The sequence below is a fragment of the Phacochoerus africanus genome, chromosome 2 (genome assembly GCF_016906955.1).
Source record: "Phacochoerus africanus isolate WHEZ1 chromosome 2, ROS_Pafr_v1, whole genome shotgun sequence".
NCBI lineage: Eukaryota > Metazoa > Chordata > Mammalia > Artiodactyla > Suidae > Phacochoerus > Phacochoerus africanus.
This window is the reverse complement of record NC_062545.1, coordinates 240424342-240448248: the sequence shown is the minus strand read 5'-3', so window position 1 is coordinate 240448248 and position 23907 is coordinate 240424342. Positions and strand designations below refer to the sequence as shown.

The 23907-nt window shown below is 41.0% G+C and overlaps 1 protein-coding gene across 2 annotated transcripts in view; it reads right to left on the bottom strand.

Annotated features, from left to right (window-relative positions):
- Positions 1 to 23907, bottom strand: part of FRMPD1 (FERM and PDZ domain containing 1) — a 139637-nt gene that overhangs the window by 35863 nt on the left and 79867 nt on the right. For both annotated transcript variants that reach the window (XM_047767960.1, XM_047767958.1), the window contains exons 3-5: positions 7925 to 8082; positions 6935 to 7037; positions 2614 to 2659 (exon numbers count right to left, since the gene is read on the bottom strand). In XM_047767960.1, coding sequence (XP_047623916.1) covers positions 2614 to 2659; positions 6935 to 7037; positions 7925 to 8082 — 307 coding nt within the window. The remainder of the gene's footprint in view (positions 1 to 2613; positions 2660 to 6934; positions 7038 to 7924; positions 8083 to 23907) is intronic.

Sequence of the window (23907 nt, the reverse complement as noted above, 5' to 3'; positions counted from 1 at the left end):
AAATACCATAACATGGACGTTCCCATTGTGGCTCAGTGGAAATGAACACCATCGGTATCCATGAGGATGTGGGTTCAATACCTGGCCTTGCTCAGTGGGCACTTCTATGTGCCACAGGTGTAGCCCTAAAAAGCGAAAGAAAAAGAAAGAAAGAAAGAAAGAAAGAAAGAAAGAAAGAAAGAAAGAAAGAAAGAAAGAAAGAAAGAAAGGAGAAGAAGGAAGGAAGGAAGGAAGGAAGGAAGGAAGGAGGAAGGGAGAAAGAGGGAGGGAGGAAGAAAGAGAAAGGTCCTAGTATGATTTCTTAAATAATCATCTATTCTCCTACTGATTTGAGATGCCATATTTATCACATACAGAATTCTTCATGCCAGTATCTATTCTTGGACTTTTTATTTGATTACACTGATATGTCCAACATTTCATCAATATCACAGTTTTAATTATTGCGGTTTTATTAGTTTTAAAATCTAGTACATCAAGGTCATCCTCATCGGTCTTTTTAAAAAAATCTGTTCTTTTTCTTTTTTTTTTGTTTGCTTTTTAGGGCTGCACTTGAGGCATATGGAAATTCCCAGGCAAGGGGTCAAATTGGAGCTGCAGCTGTTGCCTACAACACAGTCACAGAAACCCTGGATCCAAGTTGCATCTGCAACCTACACCATAGCTCATGACAGTGCCAAATCCTTAACCCACTGACTAAGGCCAGGGATCGAACCCACGTCCTTATGGATACTGGTCAGGTTCTCTACCACTGAGCCACAGTGGGAACTCCTAAAAAAGACTTTTTTATTTTATTTATTAATGATTTTTTCTATTATAGTTGATTTACAGTGTTCTGTCAATTTCTACTATACAGCAAAGTGACCTAATCATACATACATACCTTCTTAAAAACAAAGATTTTCTGAATAAAACTCACCTTCACATACTTTGTCAAGATCCAAATAAAAGCCCATTAGGAAGTTTGAATTTACATTAAGCATGTACATTAATACGAGAAACCCTGATATATTAATAATGGTCTCCCGATTAAGGAACATAGTATGTATCTCCATCTACATTAAAGAAAAAAATTTTTTTTTTGTCTTTTTGTTGTTTTAGGGCCACACTGGCGGCACATGGAGGTTCCCAGGCTAGGGGTCTAATGGGAGCTGTAGCTGCCAGCCTATGCCATACCCACAGCAATACAGGATCCGAGCCTTGTCTGCAACCTACACACCACAGCTCACGGCAATACCAGATCCTTAACCCACTGAGCAAGGCCAGGGATCGAACCTGCAACCTCATGGTTCCTAGTCGGATTTCGTTTCCGCTATACCGTGACGGGAACTCCTACATTAAAGACATTTTTCACATCCTTTAGTGTTATTCTAGTTCCCTTCACACAGGGCCCACACATTTCTTTTCCTATAGTTCTCCTATTTTAAAATTTTTTTCCTGTAAAGAATTAGCTCTTGGATTTATTTGTCAACTTTACAATTTTTTCTGTTTTACAAAGCATCATTTAGATTTAAATGTTTATCATTTTCTTTATTTTGCTTTGTGTTTGTTTTACTAGTCTTTTCTTCCTACTTCTTGCACTGGGTATTTACTTGACCTATTTTCTTATTAAATAACAAAATCACTTTTCAGGCTATAAATTTCATTCTGAATATAGTTTCAACTGTATACAATAAGTTATAAGAAGTAGAGTTCTAAATTTTAATTATTTTCTAGCTGGTCCATAATGGTAATTTTTGCTTTTCCTTTTGACTCTGTCTTTACTTAGGAGATTACATTTTTATTTCAAATGGGTGGGTGGTTTTAATTAAGTTTTTGATAGTTATCAATTTGTATTTTATCATATTCTAGAAAAGAGACTTAAACTTTTTGCTTATTTGGGGAATTTATTGAGATTTTTGTTTGTTTCTGGTAGCCTGGTATGTGGTCAATGAGAGTAAATTATTAAATACAAATTCTCCATGTCCCTATTTATATTTTTAACTATTTGTGGCCAAGGCTAAGATGTATTAAAGTCTCTCAAAATGAGAATTTTCTGTCAAATTTTCCTCCATGGTAGTTTTCTCTTACACTTTTGATTATATATATTCCTCTGTGTCATATATAAAGAACTCGTAGGCCTGCAGTGGTCTAGGATGGCTGCTGCCTCCCAGTGTATCATCTGTGCCACATTTTGCCTGTGGTGATCCTCACAGCTGATAAGACAATGTTCACACATCTCACTGGGTCCTCGTAATAACCCATTAGATAGACAAAGCAGTTATTGCCATCATCTTATTTTACAAAAGTCAAAACTGAAACTAAATGACTTCTCCACAGTGATACCACTCAGATCTGTCTTGAAACTCCTAGTTTCGTACCCTTGTCATCTCAGTCTGCATAATCACACATCTGTCTCCTTAGCGGGACCATGAGTTCCTAAAGCCTGGACCCATATCTGTTTCCTCTGTAACACCAGCACATAGGTGGCCTTCAGGTAGTACTGACCACCTGGCAACTGTCCCTCATGCCCTTTGCCTTCCCCATTTATTCCACAAGGGATTTTCTGCTGGGTACATGGTCTTGGGGACAAGAAGGGTGAAACTTACATATAGGAAATAGAAAGAGACTTACTGATGTGCAGCGAACAACTGTGATTGAAAGAGAATCTTCAGCTTCCCTGAAAAAATAAAGACAAAAAACCTCATCATTCTGGGTGATGTACGTGTGCATGCGTGTGTGTTTGTTAGTGTCAAAAAGATGGGCAGAATTACAAAGCAGCCTCTTTGGTCCAGCAAAATTGAGAAGGACGTCGAGAAAGCACTCATCTGTGAAAGAACTTAAGCTATTCCAGAATGTCTCAGCTACCTTGAAAAAATCTTAAGATACATGCCTTTATCATTTGGTCCAAACCTACAGCCACTAATTAAGTCACTTAGCCTTCATTTAACCTATATGATGGAAATCTCAGCCAGTTGCTATGAACGCTAGTTAGTTTTATGTCCAAAAGAAGTTTTTTAAAAGAGAAAACAGCCATTAACACAGATAACTTAGGCTGCTATTTCAGAAAACTCAGGCTAAACATTCACCAAATAGAATAAATGAATGTGGATAACATTTATCAGACAAAAGCCAACCAGTTTGTGGTGTTTGGGCACACAAAGTCAGTGAAATGAGCCCAACCATGTAATCAAATACTAGACATTTTTGTTTTATATAAAATGGATAAGAGGCAATCCCCAGACACTTAGATTCCCCAAATGATCAAATCAACCCTATAAGTGCCACATTTCCACTTTGTATTGGAAGGCTGAAAAATCGATTCATAGTTTCCTTTTTCTTTGTCACTGCTACATAGAGAAGCTGTTTGCAAAATAATTTCATTTGACTTCTTGCAATATGAACATTTAGGCCACCTGCTGCCAGGATGTCACTTCCTCAAATAGATAAACTCAACCCAAGGTTTCTAAGTGTCTGGGGATTGCCTATTATCCATTTTATATAAAACAGGCCTTTTCCAAGAGAATTCACAACAAATTAACATCCAAGTGCCTTCAAAAGAACAGTTTGGCCTCACGGATAATTGGCGCAATTAGAGACATTTTGTTGGGTTTTTGGTTTGCTTATTTTTTTCCTTTTATACATGGCAATGACACTGGGAACTAAGCTTAAAAAAAAAAAAAAAAAAAGCAGCAGGAGTCCGGGGATTCCCAGGAGTTCAGCAGTGCAGATGCGAGGCAGATATCAGGTCATATCCCTGTTCACCTCTCCAGGAGGAGAATAACCTCTGAACTTGCTACGTCAGCACCAAGACCCTCTATCATCTGGGCCTCAGTGTCCAGAACTTTTCTCTAGGCATCCAGGGCCTCAGACAAACTGAACTGCCCACGCCCCCTATTCTCCACCCAGTCCTCATCACACTGCCTGGATTGCCCTTCACCTCCATCTTTTTTTTTTTTTTTGTCCATTATAATGATTTTTATTTTTTCCATTCTAGCTGGTTTATAGTGTTCTGTCAATTTTCTACTGTACAGCAAGGTGACCCAGTTACACATACACATACGCACTCTTTTTTTCTCGCATTATCAAGCTCCATCATAAGGGACTAGATAGAGTTCCCGGTGCCATACAACAGGATCTCATTGCTTGTCCATGCCAAAGGCAATAGTCTGCATCTATTAACCCCAACTTCCCAATCCATCCCTCTCCCTCCCTCTCCCCCACCCCCTCGGCAACCACAAGTCTGTTCTTCATGTCCATGATGTCACCCCTGGCTTTGAGGGCCAAGTTCTACCTGGCATTAGAGGTACAGCTGAAATTCTCCTGGACTCTTCTCTGGTTTATCAACCCACAACCCCACAGGTTAGAGGAATCTCTCTGTTTACGGCCTCTCCTCCCTGCTCCTCTTGATGGACCACCCTCCCTCAATCTCAGTGGGCTACACATGAGTCGCATCTGCAGTACCAGCCTGTAAGTGCCTGGGGAGTGGAGTCCCTTTGTCCCACAGGATTCCTTGCCTAGAAAAGGTGCTTCTGTGAATAGATCCGGGCTCAATGTTACCTAAACACCCAAATTCTGGTCTACTGCTTTAAACCATAAATATTTTGTTAATTAGAGTTTGATCTAGCCTGGCAGAGATACAAGTAGTAGTGAAAAGTCAAAACTCATTTGTTGGAATGGATCATCTTTGAGAAAACTGCCCAATAACTGGGAAAGCAAACTCCATGATTTCCATAACCATGTTTTATTTTTTATTTTTGCTTTCTTTCTTTCCTTTTTTTTTTTTTTTTTTTTTGAGGGCTGTACCTGCAGCATATGGAGGTTCCCTGGCTAAGGGTCGAATTGGAGCTACAGCCGTCAGCCTACACCACAGCCACAGCAACGCCAGATCTGAGCCGAGTCTGTGACCTACACCACAGCTCATGACAACACTGGATCCTTAACCCACTGAGCGAGGCCAGGGATTGAAACCGCAACCTCGAAGTTCCTAGTCAGATTCGTTTCCACTGAGCCATGATGGGAACTCCATGTTGCTTTTTTTTTTTTTTGGTCTTTTTGCTATTTCTTGGGCCGATCCCGAGGCATATGGAGGTTCCCAGGCTAGGGGTCTAATTGGAGCTGTAGCCACAGGCCTACGCCAGAGCCACAGCAACGCGGGATCCGAGCCGCGTCTGCAACCTACACCACAGCTCACGGCAACGCCGGATCGTTAACCCACTGAGCAAGGGCAGGGACCGAACCCGCAACCTCATGGTTCCTAGTCGGATTCGTTAACCACTGCGCCACAACGGGAACTCCCATGTTGCATTTTTTAAAAATGAAATCATCAAGTCCTTTCCTGGCTGCTCCATCCACTCACCTTACTGCCTGGAAATCCTGAAGTAATAGTGGGTGTGGATCAGAGGATTTTATTTCCTACACTTGATGGGCTCCCTGTAAATCTTAAGCTGTGTGTGTGTCTCCCTGTAATGAGACTGTGTGCTTCCCGAGGGTGGAGACTGCATCCTGCATTTTCATTTTCTCTTTCTCGGATTTGTTATTGTTGCCTGTTATTCAGTGTGTGCTGCACATGATAGGCACTCAGAAAGGAACACCACCCCTTATAAAAAGGCACAAACTAAAGTAAGAACTTGAAGTATCTTCAGGTTGGCTTTCATCTAACTCTATTCCTCATTTCTCTTTATTTGGATTAAAGCCATTAACACAGTGCAGGGTGAAAGTCATAAAGGACAAACCCTGCACGCACCTATAGAACATCTGTCAGGCGTCCTCACCCCATTACTGACTTGCTTTGTCTTAAAACCAGGGTCACCAACATCAGTGCCAACCACACCACTCGTTCCACTGAGTGACCACTGTGTGCCTGGTCTCAAGGAGATCATGGTTGAGGCAGAAAGTGAGGCATTTACAAAAAGCACCATGACACTAGGTAGAAGGTGACAGGTGCCGTATCAGTGGAACTACATATATGCCAATCAGCTGTACCTGCAAGAACATTTAGGAAGAGACTTTTTTTTTTTCCTTTTTGCCTTTTCTAGGGCTGCTCCCGTGGCATATGGAGGTTCCCAGGCTAGGGGTCGAATCGGAGCTGTAGCTGCCGGCTTATGCCAGAGCCACAGCAACATGGGATCCGAGCTGCATCTGCAACTTACACCACAGCTCACGGCAACGCCAGGACCTCAACCCACTGAGCAAGGCCAGGGATTGAACGTGCAACCTCATGGTTCCTAGTTGGATTCGTTAACCACTGCGCCACAACGGGAACTCCCAGGAAGAGATACTTAAAGCGTTAAAGAACAACAAGCAGATTTACTATCAATGGGTCCAATCTTTGGTATATGTCACAACAATCCTATACATCCTTGAGGGTTAGGGCCTATGTGTTATTCGTAATTACATTCTCCCCAGTGCCTGGCACAGTGTTTTGGGCATTGCAGTGGGTTGATAAACACAGCACCCTGGGCCTGTCAATCACTTCTGTAGGCAGATGTAAGAGAGCAGACAGTAACCAAGATGGAATTCTAAAATGAGGCTACTGTTGCTGCTTTAAAGGAGTCTGGGAGTTCCTGTCGTGGCTCAGTGGTTAGCAAATCCGACTAGGAATCATGAGGTTGTGGGTTCAATTCCTGGCCTGGCTCAGTGCGTTAAGGATCCGGCATTGCCGTGAGCTGTGGTGTAGGTCGCAGACGAAGCTCAGATCTGGCTTTGCTGTGGCCCTGGTGTAGGCCAGCGGCTATAGCTCCGACTTGACCCCTAGCCTGGGAACCTCCATTTGCCACGGGAGCACCCCCAGAAATGGCAAAAAAGACAAAAAAATTAAAAATAAAAATAAAAATAAATAAAGGAGTCTGAATCTTACTTGAATCATAGGGAGATCTATTATGGCATTTCTACCACCCGTCTTTGCTCTATAATAATCTGTGCAGTTCTGTGGATGATGGAAGACATTGAGTACCTCAGAATATTGACTGCTCGTTCACAGGAAAGGTCTTCGGCAGGCTCATTGTTCATTTGGAGGATCTGATCACCAGGGAAAAGCTTGCCGTGAGCAGCACCTCCTGTTGGACAGAGAAGAAGTAACTAGCGCTCATGCTAGGAGGGCTCCAGACCCCATGTGTCACAGCAGCACACCGGAATGGCAGCCTGATCCAGTCCCCAGGACATTGGCTCACTCCCACCCTTGGCCAGACTTGGGCCCACAGGACATTGGCAAACCCCCACCCCTGGCCAGACTTGGATCTCAGTTTCCCTGTTTACAAATCATGGATAAAATATCTACCACCTATCATCTTCAAGGGATATTAGGAGACTATTCAGGAAAAGAAGATTAACAGAAACGCCCTGATCAACAGAGGTGACCAGCAAATCTACTACATTAATCTCTAAAGAACTAGTGTGTGTGTGTGTGTGTGTGTGTGTGTGTGTGTGTGTGTGTAAATTCAAATTAATAGATTTTCAGTAGACCAACATCTAACATCAATACATAGCTGAAGTATGAAAACAAACACTAGGCATTCCCAGCCTGCTTCTCTTCACCTTGATACAGCCTGTATTTTACAGAGATTCAAGTGAAAACAAATCAATAATTTCTATTACTGTCTGACCAGAAACTCTCCCCAGCCTGGAGCATGCAGGGTTCAGAGAGGAGGGCCTCCTGATTCAAATACTGTCACTGCCCTTGAGACTGGCCAGGGGGTCATGGGTGCACAAAGCCCTCGCAGAGGCCAGTGGACCTGGGGTGCAGATCAGCAAGTGCACTTAGGGCCCCTCCCTCCCATCACCATACAAAGGTACAAAGCCCCAGATAGAACTAGGTCAAAATTAGATGTGCCCTTTCCATGGTAGCATTTTCTGCATCATGTTATAGCACAGAGAGATGGGAAGAGAACCAAATTACTTCTGCTCAAGAGGCCAAACTCCTTACTTGCTTCCCAGTCAGTCCTACCTGCTGTGACAGCCACCACTGTGAGGGGAAGACTCTCAGAAATGTGAAATCCGTAGTCCTGGAGGAGGGCGTCTTTGTCTAGCTTTATTGTGTGTTTCACAGGGATGAGGGTCTGGGTTGGGATCCCAGGGGGCCCATCAGCTGCAGCAACTTTAGCCCTGGAAGAGAAGGAGTGTGTAAAAAAGAGAGAGGAGTCTAGTTGGTGGCCACAAGCCAGATCAGCCCTAGGCATTCTGGAGGAGGAAGATGCAGAGCTCCTCAGATACCAGTGCTCCTCTTGAGAGACAGAAGACACAAACACCAGTACATAAAACAATAGGATGTAGCACCATGTTCTAAAAGAGAAGTCATGAAATGCTATGGGAACTCAGAGAAGGAACAGGAGTTTTAGCTTCGTAGGATAGAAGAGAAGGAATCAGGGAAGAACTTGCTATTTGGAAGAGGTGGCATCTGTGAGATGTTGAGGGAACATCTACCCAGCCCAAAGCCTGGCACACAGAAGGTACTGAGTAACTGCTGCTGAGTGGATGGATGCATGGATGGATAGATGGGTGGGTTTGGTACATGGATGGAAAGATGGATGGATGGATGGATGGATGGATGGGTGGGTGGGTGGGTGGATGGATGGATGGATGGATGGATGGATGGATGGGTGGATGGGTGGATGGGTGGATGGGTGGATGGGTGGATGGATGGATGAACAGAGAGATGGACAGGAATTCCAGGCAGGGGGCACTGTTTCAGCAAAGGTACAGAGGAGGAAAAACATGGACGGTGCATAGAAATGAGGAGTTGCTTGGTTTGGATGTCTGATGATGACTCATTTTAGAGGTAGATTGTTTCTTTGGTGATTTCTTTTTCCTCCTTTTTGCTTTATAATGAACGTTGCTTCCCCTTCAACTTTGTAATTGTGAGGATTCTAACATAAAATCCCAGATAGTGAGGACTGCCTCCAGAGTAATTGTTAAAAACATGTATGTTCTCTAAGATCTAAAAGAAGATAGGGGGAGTTCCCATCGTGGCGCAGTGGTTAACGAATCCGACTAGGAACCATGAGGTTGCGGGTTCGGTCCCGGCCCTTGCTCAGTGGGTTAACGATCCGGCGTTGCCGTGAGCTGTGGTGTAGGTTGCAGACGCGGCTCGGATCCCGCGTTGCTGTGGCTCTGGCGTAGGCCGGTGGCTACAGCTCCGATTCAACCCCTAGCCTGGGAACCTCCATACGCCGCGGAAGTGGCCCAACGAAATAGCAAAAAGACCAAAAAAAAAAAAAGAAGATAGGTTGAAAGTTGTATTTTCTCTCCCTCAATACCACAAAGTGAATTTGTGAGCTATTTTTCATTTGCCTGTGGCAAATGATTTTTTTCCTCCCCAGAGCCAGGGATTCTTTCTGAGGAAGGTCAAACAGTGAAGGGATAAGGTGTTTATTGTCATTATAAACAACAGAAATGTGGAGGAATTACAGCTCCCTTGGGGCTCTGCAGTTAGGGTGTATCATTTATTCTCATCCATTTACCAAACACTGTCAGGAACTCTGCCTAATGCAATAGGACCTCACTTATTTGAAAATCACGTCTCTGTCATTTATAATGATCTCAACTTTCAACAGGGACCAGGAAATATTTTTAAAAAATCTGTCTCAGGGAACCAAAATGCAAAGTCCAAGTACAAAGCCTTATGCGTATTATCCATCAAGGAGCTCCCTTAGGAGAAAGGAGAGGCTTTCTCCTAGGCAATCATATAGGTAATTCTGAGAAGTGTTGGAAAATAGCTCTAACAAGGGGGAAGAAACAGAAAACTCCGGAAATTCATACTGATTAAAATCCATAGGTATTCCTGATTTAAAACAAACAAACAAAAAAACCCAAAAAACTTTAAAGCTCTGAAAGGACCTTTCTGAATACAATAAATAATATAGCACACTGAAAGGCAAAAAAGCAACATTTGCATTCCTTCAAAAAAGCAACAGGGGAGTTCCTGTCGTGGCGCAGTGGTTAACGAATCCGACTGGAAACCATGAGGTTGCGGGTTCAGTCCCTGCCCTTGCTCAGTGGGTTAATGATCCGGCGTTGCCGTGAGCTGTGGTGTAGGTTGCAGACGCGGCTCGGGTCCCGCGTTGCTGTGGCTCTGGCGTAGGCCAGGGGCTACAACTCCAATTCGACCCCTAGCCTGGGAACCTCCATATGCCGCGGGAGCAGCCCAAGAGATAGCAAAAAAAAAAAAAAAAAAAAAAAAAAAAAAGCAACAGGGAGGACACCCTAGACACTATTCCTCTTTATTGTAGCAGGAGAAATGCCTGGAATAGTTGTCAGAGAAGGAAAAATTATAAGAGAATAATAACCTAGGAAATGGAAAAGCACTATCTTTTTTTTTCTCAAAGAGATGATGATCTACACCTAAAAATGATCCACCCAGAGAATTGCTACTGCTTAAAAAGTAAATGTAGAAGAGCTGCAGATAAACACACAAAGTGGACCACAAAAAGCATCCAACAATTCATTAAAAACAGAGTAGTTGAGGGAGTTCCTGTCGTGGCTCAGCAGAAATGAATCTGACTAGCATCCATGAGGATGCAGGTTCCATCCCTGGCCTTGTTCAGTGGGTTAAGGATCCTGTGTTGCCCGGAGTTATGACTCAGATCCTGTGACTTAACTTGCTGTGGCTTTGGCGTAGGCCAGGAACTACAGCTCTGATTCAAACCCTAGCCTGGGAATCTACATACGCCGTGGCTGTGGCCCTAAAAAGACACAACACACACACACAAAACAACAATGACAAAACAGAGTAGGTGAATGTATCTGGTGCTCAGCATTCTTCTTCTTCTTTTTTTTTTTTTTTCTTTTTCTTTTCCTCTTTAGGGCCACACCTGTGGCATGTGGAAATTCCTGGGCTAGGGGTTAAATTGGAGCTGCAGCTGCTGGCCTATGCCATAGCCACCGCCACGCCAGATCTGAGCTGCATCTGCAACCTACACTGCAGCTTGCGGCAATGCCAGATCCTTAACCCACTAGCTGAGACCAAGGATTGAACCTGCATCCTCACAGATGATATGCCCAGTTCTTAACTTGCTGAGCCACAGTGGGAACTCCGGGTACTTGGCATTCTTAATGAGCTGATGCAATAAAGGAAAACACAAGTAAAATGAATGCTGGATTCCTGGTTGGGAAGATTACATTTTGAAAAACGAAAATAAGTACTGAATGAAAATAGAGATTTGATGGGATACTGGTTAAAAATTCTCCCAGATAAAAAAAAAATCTTGATAAACTAATGATGGTAACAGTAGGCGTAACATGAACAATAGACATAGATAACATTTACTGAGCACTAATTATGTACCAGGGAGAGGTCGAACTTATTTTCACAGCTCACTTGACCCTCACAACACATCTGTGAGGTGGGTATAATTATTACCTCTATTTAATTAATTAATTAATTTATTTATTTATTCAGGCCATGCGTGCAGCACATGGAAGACTCTAGGTCAGGGACTGGACCTCTATGACAGCAGAGACCCGAGCTGCTGCTGTGATGATGCCGGATCCTTAACCCACTGTGTCATAAGGGAACTCCTGATTTTTATCTTTATTTTATCGATAAGAAGGCTGAATCTTGCTTTGAGGGACTTTAACTTGCTTAAACTGACATAGCTGGGGAGGGCATTTTGAAGGTGGGCTACTTTCTTCAAAAGCACTGCAGTATAGCTTCTAGGGCAGTGCTGACCAAACCAAGTATAATGTAAGCCACATTTGTAAATGTAGGTTCTCTAATAGCCCTCTGAAAAAGGGGGAAAAAAAGGAAAAAGAAACAAGCGACTTTTAATATATTTGTATTTAATCCAATGTAGCCAAAATATTATCATTTCAACATGTAATCAACATCAAAATTATTGATGAGATATCCTCTTTTTCATATTAATCTTCAAAATCCAGTGTGAATTTTATACCTACAAAGCATATCAATTCGGACACTCTATTTTCACCAGAAATTCTCAGATTTCATAAAATTTACAGTTAAAAATAAGACTTCATGCCCTAGTTCTTCCAAACATACTTAAAAGTTTTCCAATAACTGAATTATCAGTCTTTACACTTAAATTAATTAAAATCAAATAAAATTAAGTATTCAGTCTCGAAGTCATATTGGCCACATTTTAAGTGCTTAATAGTCATTTTCTTTTATTTTCTATTTTTTTTTGTTATTTCACCAATACATTTTTTTTCTACTGTACAGCATGGTGACCCAGTCACACATACATGTATACATTCTTTTTTCTCACATTATCATGCTCCATCATAAGTGACTAGACATAGTTTCCAGGGCTACACAGGAGGATCTCATTGCTAATCCAATCCAAAGGCAATAGTTTGCATCTTAATAGTCATTTTAGATAGTGGCAACCATACTGGACAGCACAGATCTAGAGCCTATGAAAATCTATGGAAAATACATGAGACTCTCACATAAAAAAAGAATTTCTAACTGCAAATTGTATTAACAGACACTAGAGCAAATACCTAAAATGTATCTTTTTGTCAATTTGTCAAATATCATAGTCATATGAAATATTCATTGTGAGATTGGGTAGATTTTGCATGTTATGTTTCATATAATGTAGAGTGGGCCTCCAAAATATGAAGAACTCGAGGTCCAGAAGCCTTAAAAGAGCTGTGCTTGAAACTAGATGATTTGACTTAGGAGCCTGGACTCTTAAACTCTATAAATACTGCTGAAGGAACGAGGATAAACAAGATGGGTGAGCACTCACTTACATGTGGGTACATTTGTGTGTGATATGCCCATCACCTTCCTTTCTTTGACAGATCACAATCATAATCTGCTCCCATTAGACAGAGGCAATGATCAAAACTGCATGGCGTGGCCTTCACCAATGAAACTGAAGAGAGATTCTAGAAAATCTTTTAAAATATTAAGGGGCTAGCCAGAAATAATTCAATAGGGTGACAAATTTACCACATGGTGCTACTAAACACCAAAGGTACTAAATTTCAAAAAGGTTAAAAGAATTGTAAAATCTAGAAATAAATATGGCCCCTTTATGCTAGCTCTGGAGAGAAGGCACATTTCAAGGATTGGAGAATTAGAGACCGGCAGAAGATAGAAGATGGATGGTTTGAACGTGAAATTTCAATAACCAATACACAAATACAAGTAAATAAAAAAATTGGGAAACGGGATAGGAAAACACAAGGAGAAATTTAAGTGATAAAAGCTTATAACCTCTTCCTCTTACACACAAAAATTGACTCAAAATGGATCACAGACCTAAATATAAGAGCTAAAACTATATACAACTCTTAAGAGAAAATATAGTGTCATTTTTGATGTGATACCAAAAGCACAACCAAGAAATTAAAACATAGATAACTTGAATTTCTTCAAAATTAAAAATCTTTGGGAGTTCCTGTAGTGGCTCAGTGGTTAACGAATCCGACTAGGAACCATGAGGTTGCGGGTTCCATCCCTGGCCTTGCTCAGTGGATTAAGGATCCGGCATTGCCATGAGCTGTGGTGTAGGTCACAGACGCGGCTTGGATCCCGCATTGCTGTGGCTCTGGCGTAGGCCAGCGTCTGCAGCTCCGATTAGACCCCTAGCCTGGGAACCTCCATATGCTGTGGGAGCGGCCCTAGAAAAGGCAAAAAGACAATAAATAAATAAATAAAATTAAAAACCTTTGTATTTCAAAGGACACTAATGGGAGAAAATATTTGTAAATCATTGATCTAATAAGGACCTTGCATCTAGAATACATAAAGAATCCTTATGATGTAATTATACAAGAAAGACAAATAACCCAAATAAAAATAGGGCAAAGGATCTGAATAGCCATTTCTCCAAAGAAAATATACACATAGCCAACAAGCATATAAAAAGCTGATTAACCATTATGGAAATACAAATCAAAATCACAATGACATTCCACTTCACACTCATTAGGATGGCTATGACAAAAAGGTAAAGTATTGGCAAAGATGTCGAGAAAATGGAACCCTCATACAGTCTTGTGGTTCCTCAAAAAGACTAAACATTGAATATAATATGACCCAGTAGTTCCACTTCTCGGTATGGCTATCCCCAAGAGAAATGAAGACATATGTTAATGCAAAACTTGCATCCAAATGTTCATAGCAGCATTATTCACAATAGCCCCAAAGAAGAAATGACCCAAAAATGTACACCAACTAATGAAATGACAAAGAAAATATCCCACAGCACACCATTATTTAGCAATAAAAATGAATGAAATACTGATATGTGCTATAACATGCTTGAGTTTTGAACACATTATGCTAAGTGAGAGAAGTCAGCCACAAAAGACCACAGATTGCATGATTCCATTTATGCAATGGGTCTAGAATAGGTAAATCTTTAGAGACAGAAAGTAGATTAGTGATTGTCTGGAGCTGAGGGAAGAGGGTTTTCGAAGGAAATGAGGAATGACTCCTAATATGTATGGAGTTCCTTTTGGGGGTGATGAAAATATTCCAAAATTGATTGTGGTGATGGTTGTTCAACCCTATGAATATACTAAAAACCAATAAATTGTACATTTTAAGTTGATGAATTGTATGTTTGTAAATTATATCTAAATAGAGCTGTTGAAAATGAGTAAATCAAAATGCTAAGGAAAGGAGTTTGTGCTATGGCACAGTGGATTAGGAATCCAACTGCAGTGGCTCAGGTCCCTGTAGAAGTACAGTTTCTATCCCTGGTCCAGAGCAGTGGGTTGGGGGATCTGGCATTGCCACAACTGTGGTATGGGTCACAGCTATGGTTTGGATTCAATCCCTGGCTTGGGAACATCCATGTGCCAGGGGTGCAGCCATTAAAAAAATAATAATAATAATCCTGGAGTTCCCATTGTGGCGTAGTGGTTAACGAACCCAACTAGGAACCATGAGGTTGCGGGTTCCATCTCTGGCCTCGCTTAGTAGGTTAAGGATCCGGCATTGCCATGAGCTGTGGTGTAGGTCACAGACACGGCTCAGATCCTGCATTGCTGTGGCTGTGGTATAGGCTGGCAGCTACAGCTCCAATTAGACCCCTAACCTGGGAACCTCCATATGCCAAGGATGCGGCCCTAAAAGAAAAAAAAAATCCTAAGGAGAAAAAGCTTACACTACAAATATATGCAGAACAGGCATAAATACATGCAGTAAATACCCACATTTACATGCTCAAAGCCAGTAAACTGACAAGTCGCACATGAAGAAATAAAGCTGGTAAATAACAGAAAATGTCCAACTTTAGTAATTAAAGAAGCACAATTAAAAGGACTACAGAGAACTACTACATGTCTACTAAAGCAACAAATATGAATAAAAATAATAAAGCCCAACAAGTGTAGGCCTTGAGATTTAAGGCTGACTATATAAATCGGCTAGTTAGTCTTCCTGGAAATTTATCAGAGAAATTATAACATGAATTTAAAATATGATCATTTTCTTCAATCTTCTGTACTATCTTGACTGACATTCCTCAAAATAATAACTTCCCTCCCCAAATAAAATATTATTTGCACTAGACTATGAGTTTCTAGTCATAGAAACAGGGTGGTATCTATTCATCTCTGTGTTCTCTGTGCCATAAAGTCCCAAAAGAGAATATGAGCTCGAAACACCCTGGCTCTTGAATATTCAAAAATATTTACCATAGCTTTATTTAGAGTAGCGGAAAAACTTGAAACTACCCAATAAAGAATAGATAAATCAAGCACAGTAAGGAACTGCCCCAAGGCTCTACATCAGCAAAGTAACACAAGCCTGTGAATCTTAGACATACATGAAAACACAGCTTAGAAAATACCCTTCCAGAGCATCTTTTTTTTTTTGTCTTTTTGCCTTTTCTAGGGCCACATCTGTGGCATATGGAGGTTCCCAGGCTAGGGGTGGAATCGGAGTTGTAGCCACTGGCCTACACCAGAGCCACAGCAACTCGGGATCCGAGCCGCGTCTGCGACCTACACCACAACTCCCGGGGCAATGCTGGATCCTTAACCCACTGAGCAAGGCCAGGGATCGAACCCGAAACTTCATGGTTCCTAGTCAGATTCGTTAACCACTACGCCACGATGGGAACTCCAGAGCATCTTCTTCACCATGGTTCAAACCCCCTTCCTAAGGCAGAGTTGGATTATTCTGCCCCACCCCCCACCTTCAATTCCCCAGCACCCACAGGATAAAGCTATACTCCTCAACCTACCTGCATGGCCCCTTGTCTTTAGGTCTCAGATCCTGGCCAACATTCTCCACCCACTTTCCTTCCTAGGCCTTCATTCCAGCCTAATCTTACCTGCGGCACCAGTTTTACATCTGGGCCTTAATTCATGCAGCTGCCTCACAGGAAAATGGGAGGCCAATCAAAGCCCACCTCTTCCAAAAAGCCTTCTCTGATTTCCTAGCTAGACACAAGTTCTCTCATCTCTGAGCTCTGACCTTCTCTTCTGGCCTAGAGCGAGCACCTCAACCTTCAGGGATAGTTATCCGACTCAATACATCACGCCAATAGACTATAAATTCTTGAATGCTGAAACCACTTTTTATCCACCTCTGTATTTCTCACAGTACTAAGTGAATTACTTTGCCCACAGAAAGCATCTATGCTTCTGAGGTGAATACATGAGCAAAATACTGCATATAGAGAGCATGATACAAAAGCAGTACCACTAATCAGATTAGCAAAGGTGGAAATGTACATAAACCTCTAATGCGCAGTAGACAGTTTCAATGTAAGTAACAGAGTTCAGTGTTGGTCATGTGTCCTTGAAGTTTTGCTTAATTTGATACAGCCCAGCCTTAAGGCTGTGGTCCTAGTCAGGATCCATCTTCTCCATGTGCCAGAGCTCATCAACAGTACCAGGACGACAGTGCTCAGTTGCTTACCCCAGACTTCTGAGAGTCATCCTTGACTGTACCCTGCTTTTACCCCTAATATCCTATCAGCCACCACTCCAAAAGATCTCTAAAAATGTCCATTTCTCTTTATCTCCATGGCCACCATTCTTTTCTTTTCTTTTTTTTTTTGTACTTCAATTTTTATTTTTATTTGTAATTACTCAATGAATTTTATCACAGTTTTAGTTGTACAATGATCATCACAACCCAATTTTATAGCAACGCCATTCCAACCTCCCAGCCTACCCCCCCCCCACCCCCCGACCTGTCTCCTTTGGAAACCTTAAGTGTTTCACAGTCTGTGAGTCAGTATCTGTTCTGCAAAGAAGTTCATTGTGTCCTTGTTTTAGATTCCACATTAAGTGATAGCATATGATGTTGGTGTCTCACTGTCGGACCAACTTCACTTAGCATGATAATTTCTAGGTCCATCCACGTTGCTCTAAGTGTCTGTGGCCAATAGTCTATTTCAGGACCCTATCACCTGCCCTGCAGACAGATTTCTGCAACAGTCTCCAAGCTGGTCTCCCCACTTTTCATTCTTGTTTCACTTGACTGATTCTCCATCCAGCAGCCAGACTGCTTTTATAAATGCAATCTTGCTCATACATCTGCCCTGACCGAATGGCCTAATCCAAAATCCTTACTATGGCTGAACACAGCCCCTTCCCACCATTTGTGCCTCTACAACCAAGCCTCTCTCAATATTTTTGTTCCAGCCAAACTAGTCTCCTTTGAGTTCCTCAAATACACAAGCGCTTCCCTCTGCCTAGAGTAGCCCCCAACCCCTGACGTACACATTCTAGAGACTTCCCCAAATGTCCAAATATATACTTTACTCACCCAGCTTCTACTCCACCTTCTGGTTTTCGCAGAAATATCCCTCTCCCTCTGCTGAACCTACGCATGCCTTTTGGAAGCATAGATCACATTTGCAATGCCAGTGTGGAATCTCTTGTCCTTTCTAGACTATAGTTTGTTATGACAAAAACCATGTCTTTCTTGCCCCCATGTGCTAAACTCAATGCTCAGCATAGAGTAAGGCTTAATAAATGTTGGGAAAACAAAAAAACTCCACAAACCTGGGAGTTCCTTGGTGGCGCAGTAGGTTAAAGATCTGGCATTGTCACTGCTGTGGCCCGGGTCACTGCCGTGGTGTGGGTTCAATCCCTGGCCAGAGAATTTCTGCATGCTGTGAGTGCAACCAAAGATTTTTTAAAAAATAAAATAAATTCAAAACCCCACAAACCTTACCCCATGGTTACAACAGAATTCACTGCGATGCTTTTTACATGGGTAGGTTTCATTTATCCGACTTTCCCCTTTGGAATGGTGTGTTTCTCAACAGTGTAGACAGACGAGGCCCCAGTGCATTGACCAATCCCTGGACAGTGTCAGGAGCTTTGGCCCAAAGTCAGGATTTGACATTTTCCCCCAAAGCCACATTTCAGCTTTTGTTTGGAAAGGGACTGCTTAAGAACAGGACCAAATGGCAGCCTCGTCTCACTAAGAATGTTGAACTTTGACAGGGAACTGAAGGAAATGATCTCTGTCGCAAAATTTCCTCCTCTGAAGAATCTTATAAATATTAAAATAAGCACTGACAATTCAAAAACCTATGCCTGCTGCCTCTGTAACAGTTTCAATCATAAATCTGATGTCATCCCTATGATTTTATATTGGAACAGCATAAGACCTGTGGCCCCACTAATGGAATTCCTGTCAGATAAGTGATTCAAGCCTGAAGAAGAACTAGGGAAAAAAACATGTGAAATTGATCATGAAAATAGCCTGGTGTGGACTAAGTCTCTATTTTACGGGTCATAGTTCACACTGAGCTGATCAATAATGTTGAGAAGGAAAAATACCAGATGGAGATAGATTATGTTTCAAATATTCTCTAGCTTTGTAACCTGCTCTCTGATAAGTTGGAAAATTTATTTTGCCTCTATCTTGTAACAACAAAGAATTCACCTTTGGGTGCCAGCAGAATGTGGAGAAACTATTTTGAATCTATGTTTAAGCACTGTATTATGTTCAGCTCGAGTGACTTTAAAAGCTAAAGTCTGGTATAAGCTGGATTTTTAATCTAACGTTTACTCAAAGAAAGAAGAAATAGAAGTAGCAGGCTATACCGGGAAGAAATTTCTTGTGGACTCATAATCATTGGACTATGCTTGTGGCTGTGACAGTATCTAGAGGACCACTGAACGTACACACTGTGACCGTAGTGCTATAGGGTGAAGGCATACACCTGAGAGGAGGAGAAGTTATTCCATTATTACTTTTATTTTATTATTTTCTGGTTCTTTTTAAAAGATATAGTTGATTTATATTATTCATTTTTTTTAAGTTTTATTGATGTGTAGTTGATCTACAAGGTTGTGATATTTTCTGCCGTATAACAAAGTGATTCAGTTAAACACATACGCATGTCCGTTACTACTTTTAAAACGAGGTGCAGGAGACTGGTAACCCTGCAGCTTCAGTGGAAGAACCTCCTAACCTATTCTTAAATCTTTCCCCTTTGGCCTATGGGTCAAAAGGCAGTAAAAATTTGGCACCTGAAATGGTCTTTCTACATCATTAGGAATGTTAAAAAGGTCAAAAATACCATATTCACAATTAGTAAACAGACCATGGTTGTAATGAACAAGTAAATTTGGAAAGAGTACAAAACCAACAGCAATGGCTTCTGACACTAAGATGCCATGATGTACATGTGTGTGCACATGTGCATATGTATGCCTGTATGTGTGGGTGTAGGCACAAGCGTGTGTTCATTAGAATTAAGACTTGAAATAGGAGTTCTCATTGTGGCACAGTGGAAATGAATCCGACTAGGAACCATGAGGTTGTGAGTTCGATCCCTGACCTCGCTCAGTGGGTTAAGGATCCGGCATTGCCATGAGCTGTGGTGTAGGTTGGACACGGCTCAGATCCTACGCTACTGTGGCTGTGGTATAGGCCAGCAGCTATAGCTCCTATTGGACTCCTAGCCTGGGAACCTCCATATGCTGCAGGTGCAGCCCCAAAAAGACAAAAGACAAAAAATTAAAAAAAAAAAAAGAAACCAAGATAAATTGAAAGAAATATTTTTCAGCCCTGAAGATAAAACCAAGCACCAAGAAGAAGGTATTAAATTCATCAAGCTGTTTGCTTTTCAAATCTTGCTCTATAAAACCAACATTTCCAGATTAAGCATAACTCAGTAAATATTATGCACAATTGTTTTAATACTACAATAAAATTATTTTAAAGTGCAAATGTCAAGTAAGAGTTAAAAAACAGAAAACGTAGAGTAATAAAAGTCTAGTTTAGGAGATAATGAATGTAAATACTTTTAATACAGGTGTGTGAAAACAAGCAGTTAGCTCAATGGAACATAATAGCTAGACTAGGAAGAGATAAATTTCCCATTCACAGACACAGGAATTTCATATGTGATAAAAGAAAGGTCACAAGTCAGTGAAGAAAGGAAAGATCACCCACATTTAATGGTGATGCAAACACCACTTATTATTTTGGAAAAAAATCAAGTTAGATCTTCATCTCAAAACCTACATTAGAAGTTCCTGTCATGGCATGGTGGTTAGCGAATCTGACTAGGAACCATGAGGTTGTGGGTTTGATCCCTGGCATCACTCAGTGGGTTGGGGATCTGGTGTTGCCGTGAGCTGTGGTGTAGCTTGCAGACATGGCTCGGATCCCGCATTGCTGTGGCTGTGGTGTAGGCCGGTGGCTACAGTTCACAATTAGACCCCTAGCCTGGGAACCTCCATATGAAGCAGGAGTGGCCCTGGAAAAGGCAAAAAAAAAAAAAAAAAAGGACAAGAAACCCCCTCAAAAACCCTACATTAAAATAAACTTCAAATTAAAAAATTAGATATGAAATATCTTAAACTATCAAATTGGGAGTTCCCGTCGTGGTGCAGTGGTTAACGAATCTGACTAGGAACCATGAGGTTGCGGGTTCGGTCCCTGCCCTTGCTCAGTGGGTTAACGATCCGGCGTTGCCGTGAGCTGTGGTGTAGGTTGCAGACGCAGCTCGGATCCCGCGTTGCTGTGGCTCTGGTGTAGGCCACTGGCTACAGCTCCGATTCGACCCCTAGCCTGGGAACCTCCATATGCCGCGGGAGCAGCCCAAGAAATGGCAAAAAGACCAAAAAAAAAAAAAAAAGTTTCAAGATTAAACTATCAAATTGGAAATTAATTAATTATTGGGCGGGGGTTTTCTAAGCTTAGAAACACTAAAAGAAATCACCAAGAGAATATTATGTAACTATATAAAAATGAACATTGTAGGAGCAAAAAAATGGTATAATTAAGTGGAAAAGTATCCTATAATTTTATCACTCCCTAGTTAGACAAAGGCATTAAGAAGATAATTTAGGTCAAAGAAAAATGGTTAAAAATTAGTTTATAATATAATGTCATAATGTTCCCATTTTTAAGCAATGGCTTAAAACATATAATACATTTCTGTATTATAAAACATATAATACATTTCTGTATTATATTATTCATACAGAAATTTGAAACATGTCACAGAGACCATTTGGTGGGTTAGCTATTTTCTAAAAAAGCATTGATATTGTGTTATTTTTACACTGGAATGTGAAATCAAGTGGTGAGAGAATAGTCATCTTAATATTTGAGTAAATTTGCATTTCTACAATGATAAATATCACCAAGCACACACAAACACACACACTCAAACTGAGTGCCATTATCCAAATTTGACTAATTCTAGTAACAATAAACACTCACTGACAATTAATTTAAAATTTAAGGAGTTCCCATCGTGGCTCAGTGGTTAATGAATCTGACTAGGAACCATGAGGTTGCGGGTTTGATCCCTGGCCTCGCTCTGTGGGTTAAGGATCCGGCGTTGCCGTGAGCTGTGGTGTAGGTCGCAGATGTGGCTTGGATCCTGAGTTGCTGTGGCTGTGGTATAGGCCGGCGGCTACAGCTCCGATTCGACCCCTAGCCTGGGAACCTCCATATCCCCTGGGAGCAGCCCAAGAAATGGCAAAAAGACAATAAATAAATAAATAAATAAATAAATAAATAAATAAATAAATAAATAAAATTTAAGAACTCAAAGCAGCTTCTAAAGTTGACATTCTTCCCCAGAAAAACACTCATTTTAAAATGAATTATAAAACTCTAAACATTACCCAGGTTTATAAAAGTTATCAATTTGTTTAATAACATTTGGAGATGGAAATTGTTATTTTTGACTAATTTGCTCCTAGACAATTCAATTAGTGTCAGAGATAAAGCTCAACTTTTATGGAAAAAAATGGCAATAAAAAGTAAAGTAAGTAAAACTGGCTGAAATGATGGGAAGCTTTTAAAAGTCTTGAAAAGATAAATCAGGATTGTTAAAAGATGCATGTAAAATTATACGGCTGCAGATTAACTTCTATGTTTTCTTTTTTTCTGGACTATTAAAAATTTAGTACATTGCTTGACTTGGAAACTATAAGGAAACTCAGAGCCAATGTTAGCACGTAAATGCTAAATCCTGCACCTAATTGGTTTGCAACCTGTTTACAAAATATCTGGTCTTTATTGAAAAGTTTTCACATGTTTTAAAACTGTAAACCATCAAAAACTCCTTTTGGAGGAAGGTAGGATTGTAAAATTTAAACATATTTTCGATAAATATAAGTAAATAATAGAATCCCTTACTATGAAAGCCCCTGATCAACAAAAATATATTGAACATCTATTAGGTACTATGTAATCTTCTATAGCTGAAGATAATTTGTAAGAGAAGACAGTTATAGTCTTTGGTTTCTCATGTGGCAGGAAGGCTGGGGGAGAAGAGTCATATAATAAGCAGGTAGGGGAGGTAGGCAATGAACAAGTAAATAAATGCACATGTTATTGCAAAGTGTGGTAAGGGGTGAGCACTCTGAAGGAAACAAACAGGGGGATTCACTGTGCCCACAAAGCAGGAGGAACAAGATGAGGTGGAGAGTTAGACCAGGAACAGATCACAAAGGGACTTGCAGGCCGTGGCACAGTGGCAGGTGAGCCATTGAATGGTTTGGGGTTGGGTGGAGTCAGGGGTGAGCATGTGGGACACGAGCAGTGTGTATTTTGCAAAGTCCACTATGGCTTCAGGGTAGATCAGAGAAAGAGTGAGTGACCATGGTAGTGCCCCCCAAGACAGAGAGATGCATACATGGGAGATATGTTTGAAGGTGAACTGATAAGTGTTGCTGATGGGGTGGATACAGAATGAAGAAGAGAGGACAATTCAGGATGATGCCCAAGTTTCTTGACTAAGCAACTGGGTGGTAGGTGGTATCATTTATTCTATTCCAGGGAAGCTGCAAGTTATTTATGCTAAACTTAGCTTTTCAAATCTTGATCATTTTTGAGTTATCTGAGGACATCAAGAACTCAGGCTGAATTAAGGTTGCAGGATCAGAGATGAGAAGCAATTTAAATTTAAATAAGTGATTTATCCTAGAAAGAGAGAAACTATGTCTCCCATGGACACTACCAGGAGCCTTTCTCTCTTTTACTTCTTTTTCTCAAGCACTTGGAAAACAAACTTCCTAGACTCATAGAAAGATGCTCAACACCATTAGCCATCAGGAAAATCCAGATCAAAATCACAATGAGATACCACTTCACACCCATTAGGATGGCTATAATAATAATAAAAAAAAAGATAATATAAACATAAGACAAGACACCATCAAACTCCTAGAAGAAAACATAGGCAAAACATTCTCTGACATCAACCTTACAAATGTCTTCTCCGGATAGTCTCCCAAGGCAACAGAAATAAAAGCAAAAATAACAAATGGGACCTAATCAAAGTGACAAGCTTTTGCACAGCAAAGGAAACCATAAAAACAAAACAAAACAAAACAAAAACAGAAAGAGGAGTTCCCATCATGGCTCAGCAGAAAAGAATCTGACTACCATCCATGAGGACGCAGGTTCAATCCCTGGCCTTGTTCAGTGGGTTAAGGATCTGGCATTGCTGTGAGCTGTGGGGTAGGTTGCAGACACAGTTCAGATCTGGTGCTGCTGTGGCTGTGGCT